General features: G+C 41.5%; 1 protein-coding gene across 1 annotated transcript; it reads right to left on the reverse strand.

Annotated features, from left to right (window-relative positions):
* Window positions 1–5,704: 5,704 nt before the first annotated feature.
* Window positions 5,705–10,993, reverse strand: LOC131680618 (uncharacterized). Its single transcript, XM_058961333.1, has one exon. It carries the CDS (start codon window positions 10,991–10,993, stop codon window positions 5,705–5,707), a length of 5,289 nt encoding a protein of 1,762 aa, XP_058817316.1.
* Window positions 10,994–11,329: the final 336 nt, after the last annotated feature.

Here is an 11,329-nt window from a genome sequence, read left to right on the forward strand (position 1 = left end):
ATTTCACTGCACAGATCCACAAAACTTCTATATTAAAATACATTGCAGAAGTGTTATGTGCGTGAGTAAGCTTCAAAATATTTTAGGTTCTTTAAATTCTTTTGAATTTTTGACAAATTTGTATTATTATTACACAAAACATAGTCCTGCAGCTTGACTTTCAAGATATGAACTTTATGACGTGTGAGGGTTAAGTTTGCAACTAATTAGGTATCATAAGAGTGTTATTTACTATATAACACGTATAAATATTACACGCAGTATTGTATACCAATCATTCGATGACTTATCACTTCAATAAGCCTGAAATTATTGTTATAGTTTAATATTACCACAGCTCAAAATCTCTCAAAATTCTTAATTAAATTTTTTAAAGAGTTTTAAAAAAAAGAGACGGTTCAAAAAATTGACCCAGAGAAACTCAAAAAAGTTCTATTTTACAAAAAAAATGAATAACTTTCGCAATTTTCATCTGATTCAAACAAACATGTGTTTATATTCATTGGATGTTAGCAAGCTTTCAGTTTTCCTCAAAAATAATTATCTGAATTGCTTTATCTTGCCCAAAATATTGACCAAACGCTCATTTTTCTAATGGAACGAGGAAATAATGAGAAAAAGTTCAACAAACTAATAAAAACGGTCAGAACTATTAGTCGCATTAAAACAGAATGCTCGGACAACTAAAAATACATGCAATTACCCTAACTTTAACATAATAACATTCCATGTCGATGCACTTTAACCGTAGATATTTGTGCTTTACTAAACGTACATTTTATTTCAAAGATGAAATTTATTTCTTCACTCTACGTCGAAAACTGTTCTACGGTAAAATTTTTGGACTTTTTGAATTCTGGATTCAGTATACGATTTTACATTGAAAATGACTATCATTTTGTTGACTTCAGACATGCTTATCTTTCGGCATAAATCTTTACATGTGAACGAAACCAGAAATGTCACAGTTCTAGATTCCTCTTGGCAACAGCATTTTTTACGAAACTCTTTTACCCTAAAATCACGGTATATTTCAGTTTAATGGGCTTCTTTTAGTAAATTTTCGATAAGATAAATTCTTCCATCTAAACACCTAAACAAACATCAATTTAATTCTAAATACGCTCAACTTCTATCCATGATTGTTGTGTAATTTATTCAGTAATCTTGGGTACAATTTATCGGATTATTTTTGATTAATCGGAATAATCTTGTGCGTCAATAAATTTTGTAATAACGCTAAAAGTTTTTGTCAATAAAACCATAAAAAATCTACATTTTTTTATGTTTGGTGGTTAATTTAGACTATTTTCCTTAAACAGGTTGATAGAAGTCATATCTTTCCCATACACTTGTTTGTCTTTCTGAATGCTGGAAAGATGAAAGAAATTTACAACATTAATACTTCAAAAATGCTCGAGGAACTTCATAAAAAGCAATGTTTCCTCGTTTAATAGTACAGCAAAATTTAGATTATGAATTTCCAGTTCAAAATCTGTGGATAGTCCCGTTCATTCTATACACGCTGACCTATAGGACGACTGTATGTCAAAATGGGAATATAACGCTTGTTTTAATATTTTTCTACGAAGATAATTTATCACTTTTTGATATTTGCGGGAAAAGGTCACCCAAACATTCAAAAATATTTATACGGCTAAATGCGAAATATTTCGTAAAAACCCGACCCGACCCGTACCCGGAATAAATATTTTTTTAATGTACCCGACCCGACCCGTACCTGGCGATAACAAAACCCGAACCCGCCCCGAATCCTACGGGTACGGGTTCGGGTCGGGTATCGGGTAAAAATACCCATACCCGCCCATCTCTAACCGAAACATCACCATACAAGACTAGATCAGGACGTCACGTTAAGATTCTCCGCAGATTTTGGTAAAGGGGAGAGCAGTGTGGCGGTGCCCTCACGGTCACTCATATAACCCTACCCTGAGTGTTCAGAACTCAAGAAGTATTATACCACACATAAGATCGATTATTCTTTAAAATTTAAGTAATAAATTGACTATTATACCGACAACACGCATTTCTTCTATCGTGAAGTTATTTGGGCAACCCCAAAGGACCATTGAATTTAATCTCGTTTTTATTCCACTCAACAAACCTTCACTTTAGGGATATTTTATTATCGTATTGTAATGTTTGTTCCAATGCTACCCGTGATGCGTGTCGACCTACCGCATTATATATTAGCGAGAAACCGACATGCCAAGTGACCATATCCGCAACCCAAACAATCCTTTTCCCTTCCTTACTGAATTAGCTGGACACGACGACGGAAAAAATGGTATCCTTGGTCGTAGCGGTTAATTCCGGATGGATTCTGTGAGGCAACCAGAAACATAATTACCGATGGTATGTATGTATGCATGTAAGTTCAGAAAAGGACAAGCTATGATTAAAATGTTTACTTTTGACCGACCTTTTTTGTCCACCACCCTAGGGATTTATTATAGAATAGGTCTGACACGGTCGACATGTACTTTCTCTGCACATATTTACTTCACACCGATATTTTAACCGACTTTATCTCAGCTGATTTTGGAGTTATCTAACTCCAGAACGATCAACTACTAAAATTCGTAGTTTTAGTCAAATCAGAAGTTGCAAAATAATGATTTGAATAATATAAAATAAGATAAGAGCTGAAGTACAAATTAGTATCATATTTAAAATAAACTAAATTGACGATAATTAAACACTATATACTATACGACTATATACAATACTATTAATTGTCACTAAAGTTTGAAAAAGACTTAGCGAGCTCTTCGCTTAAGTACGCATATCGTAAATACGTAGACCATTCGAAACGATACCCACACGGTTTGACATGGTCCACAACACAACCTAAACAAACAAATCGAGTGATCCCTAAAGTGTCATCCAAGAGAAAACACATTCTCGTGTTCGAATAATCATCCCTGGCTTGATACTCACATGCGATGCGGTATTGCAATTACGAAATTTATGAAAACAAAACTCCCTCTTGTCGTTGTCCATTCCCAATGCTCAAACAAATTTTAGTAATAGAAAAGATTATAACATGTCCTGAGCATACCGTTTACCTTAACAGATAAAATTTTGCTATAAAATTGACCAGTTTGAACAATTTCTTCAATGAAAAATACCTTATAAAACGATAGAACAGCGTACCGCCACTTGCCAGCTCACTTCACGTACTACCAGACACCCAACAATCAGATACATTTAACCTAAATTACTTTAATAGATAATTTGTCTTTCAGGCCGCCCGACTGACTTCGTCCTCATCGTCGCCGGGAGGTTTTGTTTTTTTTTGCTGTCGACAAATAAAAACGGAATCCATCCTTACCCTCAGTCATTCCTGTACCTACCACTCACGTCTGTCCGAGTCCGAGCTATCCGTGATAATCCCTCTCATTGCCCGTTTCGTTGGTTACCACAGTCAGCAGGGCAGGGACTGAGGACTTGGTGCTCGTCAAATTAGCTGCCACTTTGGCTGTAGTAATATATCCCATCAACCGTTGGATCTTGGCTTTTGTTAATTTTCGACTGTGGGTGGGGGCGGTTGGAGACGAATTAGGTGAGTGAGATAAATTGATTTGTATTTATTTCCGGGTGCGGCTGGTAGGCAGTTTGTTGCGGGAACGGAGGTGAGGTAGGATGGCAAATGCTGAGGGGGTTTTTATCGTGACAGGTTTCACTAATGAAAGGTTGTCATTAGATGGGGACTGGCCTGTTCCTTTTCAGTGGATGGAGATTTTTTAGGATTTGAAGGGGTTATCTTGAAGGATCGTGTACTGTTAATTTTAGTTAGGTAAGCGAGGGTTTAAAAAAATACCAATAATGATAACAGTGCAACATGACTTTAGTATATTCAACCATTTTAAACATTTAGATGGGAGTAAATCGTCAAAATTCTTTTCCCTACAGCAACTCACAATGTCGGAATAACATGTTTTTCGCTGATCGTAATTCTTATTGTAAGACATTGTAAAAGAGTCACATATATCATACAAGAACAGTGTCCTACAATGGTGCGATAGGGTGGTTACCAGAAGGAGCTAGAAGGAAAATATTGAGATATGGTAAACACTACTTGGTAAACTTTTTCACTATGCTATATTTCTCCTTAGTGGAGAACAATTTTGGTAAAAACTATTTGTTTGAAAACATCTCTGCGCGTGAAGAGCACAAAATTTATAACTAGATTAGTTATAGAATTTGCGTTTCTACTCCTTGACTATTAGTTATAGGTTTTGTGCTCTTCATGCGCAAATATGGTTTTAATTGATCCGTGTAACAGTGTACCGCTGAGAACTGACATACAAGTAAAGTTTTCAAATTGTGTAAGAAATAAAACTGTCGCTTTGAAATGACAACAGCAAGTAGCAACTTGCCATTGGCCGGCGCACCGAGGAGTATTTGATTGAAAAAGCTGGCCGAAAGTAAAAATTTCAAAAATAATTATTAGGACTAATAAACTATACCTTTATATTCTCGAATAATTTCTGCATTCGATGGCAATGTTACATATATTTACTAAAGATTGGCAACAATACTAGCTGTCAGGAGCGGATCCAGAAAAAAATTTCGGAGTGGGTCCGAAATTTTCGATTTTGAAATGTTCATTGTAAAATAAGTAATATGTAATACCCTCATTTAATTAAAATCAGCTTTGGTGAACGAATCTGATTTGGAATGTTTTAGAATTTAGAATGAATTTAAAATAGAAACTACTTTAACAATTTCTCATGAAGTTAAAAAATTTCGGGGGGGGGGGGGGTCCGGACCCCCAAGACCCCCCCTCTGGATCCGCCACTGCTAGCTGTCAAAAGTAGAGGTTTGCTAATGCTGTTTAGCTCGTTAAACATTGCGCGTGAAACAAAATCTTTCAAAAGTTAGTAATCCGAATCGTTCCGACTCAAATTTGCTATGGATTTAACAAATCAAGGCAAGAGTTATATTTTGGGATAGATAGGACGCATGTATTCTGAAAATACCAGTTCAATAGAAGTTAGATACAAGAGAGAACAAAAATTGCAATTTTCTCACTTTTCAAAATTGAAAAAGTTCGTGTTCCCAATCTGTTACTCCAGGTAACAAGAGTCTAAGAGCGGTATTTCCGAAATTGTAGTAGGCGGCCTTATTTATTCGTTCGAAGCATTAAAGGGAGGATTCACTCGTTTCACGCCAAACTTTAATTTCCTGATAATAAACATAATTATAAATTCATTTACATTTTAGGTTAGAATTGTGATTGCTTACGTTTAGTGCCCTTTGTCGTTACGTGTACAGGCAAGATTTTGACCACTATAGCGTAGATCTAACCACTTTCGGTCTCTAAATGAGCAATTGGTAAATTAGCGTTGATGATGATGCAATATAAATATAAATTTCACCTTTACTTTTAAGATAGCAATAGTTCACTCTCTCCTCGTACTTTTAGGTTAACAATAGTTGTAAGTTTATCTTTAAGTTAATTTTAGTTAATATTAAGTATAAATTGCATGTAATAATTACAAACCTTAGATTTAAGCACAATAATAATATTAATTTAGTTAATAAATCCAATATAAATTTTAATGATCTTCATGGAGCAGAAAAGCGTGCTTCCAAAACTAAAGGGTTTATCTCACTACTCTATTGTTCTGAATTTACTTGTCTTCGCTGTGTATGTCCGTTTATCGTCGTTATTGACCTAACGGGTAGACTTTCCGGCTGAGCTGGCAGCGTTATCACTTATCAGTGACGAGGGGCTCGATGACACTCCCCCCCAGTTCGGCAACTCCGTCTCTAGGTTGGCTAACTCTTCCTTGGACTTTACATCGAGCACCGCTACTTTCACTGCCGGTCTCTCGTAGACACCTCTATTCGTCTGGATCGTCACTCTGCGTACCTGACCGTCCCGGTTGACGGTTCCAATCACGCGCCCCTTTGGCCAGCAGTTCCTCGGAAGATCTGGATCTGCAATCAACACGATGTCGCCTTCCCTTATTGGTTTGACTCTTTGATGCCATTTGGAACGGCCAGTGATTTCTGGAAGGTAATCCTGAAGCCATCTACGCCAGAATCTGTTGGCCAACATCTGCGACACGTGCCAACCGCGCCTCAATGCTACCGAATTATCGTTTAACAATGTTAGCGGCTTGGAACCATTGGAAGTACCTAACAGCCAGTGATTAGGGGTCAGCGCGGGGGCTGCTTCATCTTCTATCGGCACGTGGGTTAGGGGCCGTGCATTGATGATGCCCTCGACCTCAATTAGCGCGTTCCTCAACTCCTCGTCTGTCGGTCGTCGAGACAAATTAAATTCCGACAGGGTCCGTTTGACGGTTTGAATCAATCGTTCCCAGCTTCCCCCCATATGAGGAGAAGCGGGGGGGTTGAAGCACCAGGATGTACTTGAGGATACCATCTCCTGCATCATCGCATCTTGATCAACCTCCCGGAGAGCTACCTTTAACTCACGTTCCGCGCCGATAAAATTGGTTCCTCTGTCACTGTAGAAGACAGCTGGAGTACCTCGACGTGACATAAAGTTGCGTAAAGCCATTATACACGAGGCGGTATTCAAAGAGCTTGCTACTTCTATGTGAATGGCGCGTACAGTAAGGCATGTCAAGAGAACTCCCCATCTCTTCTCTAGCCGTCGTCCCACAGCCACTTCCATTGGTCCGAAATAGTCCACACCAGTGTGGGTGAACGGGCGAGTGAATGCGGCTAGCCTGCATCTGGGAAGGTCCGCCATAGCTGGTGGACGTGGTAGAGCCGTCCGTATTTTGCACCGTTGGCAGTCAGTTCTGACCTTAGAATATACTCTGCGCAAGTGATAAATACTGAACCTTTGTCTTATCTCGTTAATGACAGTCTCGTTGTTTCGATGGTGAAACTTCTGGTGGTAACTCTCGACGACCAGCTTGGTGACCGCATGATCTCGTGGAAGAATTATGGGACATTTCACTTCCATTGGTACATACTCGCAATTTATTGTTCTACCGCGCATTCTCAGGATTCCATCCGCATCGATGAAAGGATTCAACTTATAGAGTGGGCTTCGTTTCGAAATAGCGTTTTTTTGGTCTTTAACTGTCAGGATCGCAAGATCATCACGGTAGCTGTCGTGCTGTGCTGTGCGATAGTGAAATTGTTCAGCTCGGCGAAGTTCTTTGCTAGTGAGAACTCCGACCGTTCGCGTGCCGCGTATGTCAGCAAAACGAAGAACATACGCGGTGACGCGAACCAAATGTCTCCAATTTGAGTAGTTGTTCGCTGGTAGTACTGCGTTGGAACTTTCAAAGTGCACATGGACAGTGGCACGGAGCTCTTCAGTTGTACTCTCCAATTGGAAAGGCATTTCTGGCCAATCAGTTTCAGATGTCCATAAGAACCCGAGTCCTTTGTACCACCTGCTGTCGTTAGTTAAGGTGGGCTGGTGTTGCCATTTAGTGCCTTCGTCGGCGATGTTCCACTTTGTTGGAACCCATCTCCACTCGGAAGCGTCTGTCAACTCTAGTATCTCACTGGCTCGTGCTCCCACGAATGGGCTGTACCTACGGTGTTCAGAGCGCAGCCAGGATAACACGTTTCGTGAGTCTGACCAGAAGACACGTCGGTTTATTTTGATGGACAAACCACGGACGACAGAATCTGCGAGTCTTGCTCCGATGAGAGCTGCTTGAAGCTCCAGTCTAGGGATTGATAAGTACTTGAGCGGTGCCACCCGCGTTTTGGCAGCAACCAGCGTACATTCGACCGTTGTTCCGTCGACGTAACGGAGATACACTACTGCTGCCATACCATTTTCTCCAGCATCGACGAAGGTGTGAAGTTGGATTTCTGTTCCAGTATCGGCTGAGGTAGTCTGTCTGTAACATCTAGATATACTCAAGTCTTCGATTTGAGGGAGTAGCTTTATCCACATTTGCCATTTTTCAAAGCATTGTTGGTTAATCTGCTCGTCCCAACCTACGGCCGTTCGCCAGATCTCCTGTAGCAGCACCTTGAGGAATATGAGATAGTGTGCGATGAGTCCCAGTGGATCGTAGATACACATTAGAGTACGTAGAACCTCCCGTTTAGTAGGGCAGCGTTTCCCTTCCAGCAGGTCCTGCCCTAGTCTGATCCGATTCAACTTGAAGGTGAAACAGTCGCTATTGGTGTTCCACCACATCCCAAGCACCTTTTCTGTGGCTAAATTCGACGAAAAGTCAAGACTTTTTTCCTCTCTTCCAGTGCCGCAAATTGCTGAGAGAACTGCTGGAGAGTTGGTCATCCAATTGCGGATTTCGAATCCACCTTGTTCTTGAACGAAGCAAACCGATTTCACCAGGTCTATCGCTTCCTTTTCAGTTTCTAAGCTGCATAACATGTCATCTACGTACGTGTTTTTTATTATTGCAGTAGTAGCCATTGGAAACTGTCCACTGAAACGTTTCGCGTTAAGGTTCTTCGTGAATTGTGCGCTTGCCGGGGAGCAACATGCGCCGAAGGTCATGACTTCCATCACGTAGACGCTAGGTTCCTTTTGGCCAACGTGGTCTCTCCACAAGAACCTCTGGCTATGCTGGTCTTCACTGCGAATGCGTACTTGGTGAAACATTTCGCATATGTCACCAGCTACTGCAAACCGGAACTCTCGAAATTTGTACAGGACCGATGTTAATGGAGTAAGCAGATCTGGCCCTGCCAATAAGGCAGAATTCAGTGAGATTCCATTCGACGAGGCAGCGGCGTCCCACACTAATCTTATTTTGCCAGGCTTATTGGGATTAGTGACTGGGAACACTGGCAAGTACCAGGAACGTTCATGACTTTTCATTAGTTCACCCTTTGTGAGTTTCCGTACATAGCCCTTTGACACATATTCTGCCATCTTATCCTTCAGAATACGTGCCATGTCGGGGTCTTTCTTCATGCGACTTTCCAAACTGTAGAAGCGTTTTAGAGCCATTTGTTTATTATCTGGGAGTGTGATATCGTCTCGTTTCCAGAGTAATCCGGTTTCGTACCTTTTTCCGTCGAAGAGTGTAAGTTCTCGTAGCAGTTTCAGAGCTCGTTCATCGTCAAGGGAACGGATTTCCTTTCCAGGTCCCATGATGCCCAAACTATCGATATTGAAGTATTCCTTCATAGACTGTTGTAGGGTATCATCAATTTCGTGGTCACACTGGCAAACGTGACACGTGTAATGTAGCATATTCATTGTCTGTTCAGCTGTAGCTCCACCGTAAACTGTCCAACCAAGATTAGTCTTTACAGCTATTGGTTGACCATATTCCCCTTCACGACTCTTTCTAACAAGGGTAGCATTCGCGTGTTTTACACCAATTAGTAGTCGTGGTCTAACGTTTTGGTACGACTCTAGAGGAATATTCTGAAGATACCGATAATCAGTTTGAAGCTGCTCAACATCGAGTGATAGTGACGGTAGCTGAAGGTCCTTCACTGTCCGGACGTCATTCTGTGAAAACCGCCTTCCTTTTTCACCGGAGATGTCGAAGTTTACACTGCTTGAATTCTTTTCGAAGCGGTGTGTGCCCCCGGTCCATTTTAGACATAGCGGACGGGGATCCCCAGAAATATTGAGTTCATCTGCAAGGTCTTGATTTACAAGGGTTAGCGACGATCCATCGTCTAAAAAGGCATAACAGTGAACCGAGATACCATTTCCGTAAACTACTACCGGAATGTAGCGAAACAGGACTGAACTTGATCCACCTCGGTGAGTATTGCATGATTGCTCATCACGTCGTGAACCAAGCGCTATTGACGAATTCACTTGCAGTTCCTTGTGTAGCAATGGGTGGTGTTTAAAGGTACACTGATTCACACCACAATCTTTAGACACGCATCCTCCTTTGTGTCTTCTCAAACATTTACGGCATGTCCTTGCTTCACGGATTACAGCCCACCTCGCATCGTACGAGAGATCCAAGAAACGCTTACATTTTGCAAGGAATGCACAAGTGCCTTTGCATGCGGCACACGGCATTGATTTGAGATTCTGCGTCGCAGCTGACGTAACTGCACGATGGTCACTTTTCGCTAAACCAGGCGGGTTCATTCTGCTCGTTTGTGATTCACCGTGAGTGTTTACAAAATCCTTTGTACCTCTTCGTGTCTCCTTACTCGCGGAGTGTTCCTGCATTGTAGGCGGATCAGCTACGATGCTAGCATCTTCCGCCATATCGAAAATCCAATCACTAAAACTTAATATGTTTACCTTTCGAAGGCGTTTGCTATGCCTGGCCCAATCCAACTTCATCGGCGCAGGGAGTTTTTCCACCAGGCCATCCACCATCGACATATCCTGTGTGTATTCCTCTGTACCACATGCGCTGATCGTTACTGCAAGGTTTTGAACAGAAAAGGCAAAGTCGATCATTTTATTAATGGAGTCAGCTCTCAGCGGTGGTAGTGACATGATCTTATTTTTCAGCACTCGAATGATATATCGTGGATGTCCAAAGCGCAGCTTCAGGGCCTTCATCGCCTTGTCGACTGTCGACGGGTGAAGCAAGAAATTTTGTACCGCGGCAAGCGCATCTCCACGCAGACAGTTTCTTAAACGAAGCATGTTTTCGTCGTCAGTTAGTCCGCACATTCGCGTCGTGCTCTCGTAGGTAGCAAAAAACATCGGCCAATGCTCAGGATTCCCATTAAACATTGGCAATTCCTTTGGGACAACCTGGCGGGCGGCAATCTGATTGCGGGACAGGTTACAGGTATACTGGTTACTGGTTATTCGCCGCTTTTCAGTCTTCGGGGTAGATCGCTTCCTCGGGTTGAAACTATTGTCGACGTCAGCTCCTACTTCTTTATCCGATGGCAAAGATTCATCACTATCGTGATCTGATTGCTGTTCGCCGTCAAACTCCTCACCTGTGGGACAGCTTTCCGAATTGCCTGCTTTTGAATTCTTATCCTGTAGCCATTCTTCCACTTTGGCATTGGCGTCGACGTTCTCGCCATCAATTTTTTTCCTCATCTTTCATCTCCGGATCATCGAGGCCGGCTAGCTCCTCTAAAATTTGGAATCGTTTGATCATTAACACCTTTTTCTCGTCCAATAATCTCCGTTCCGCTTCTATTTTTTGCAATTGCAGTTGTAAACGAGCCTTTGAAGATTTTGTCGACACTGATGACATCGCTGATGCAGGTTCCGACGGATTGTACGCTGATTTGGAAGATTTCATCGATATCGATGACGTCACCGCGGCGGGCTTCAACGGTTTATGAACTACCTCAGGGTGTGTCTTCATCACAGTTGGTGCAAGCTTCGATTGTAGGGCTGTAGCCTGTGTATCTACTTGCTGACCTTTTG

Source organism: Topomyia yanbarensis, chromosome 2 (assembly GCF_030247195.1).
Source record: "Topomyia yanbarensis strain Yona2022 chromosome 2, ASM3024719v1, whole genome shotgun sequence".
In the NCBI taxonomy this organism is placed as follows: Eukaryota; Metazoa; Arthropoda; class Insecta; order Diptera; family Culicidae; genus Topomyia; species Topomyia yanbarensis.

Bases quoted from the DNA above. Each gene is read 5' to 3' on its own strand.
- LOC131680618 (XM_058961333.1), bottom strand. From the start codon at position 10,993: ATGAGGAAAAAAATTGATGGCGAGAACGTCGACGCCAATGCCAAAGTG.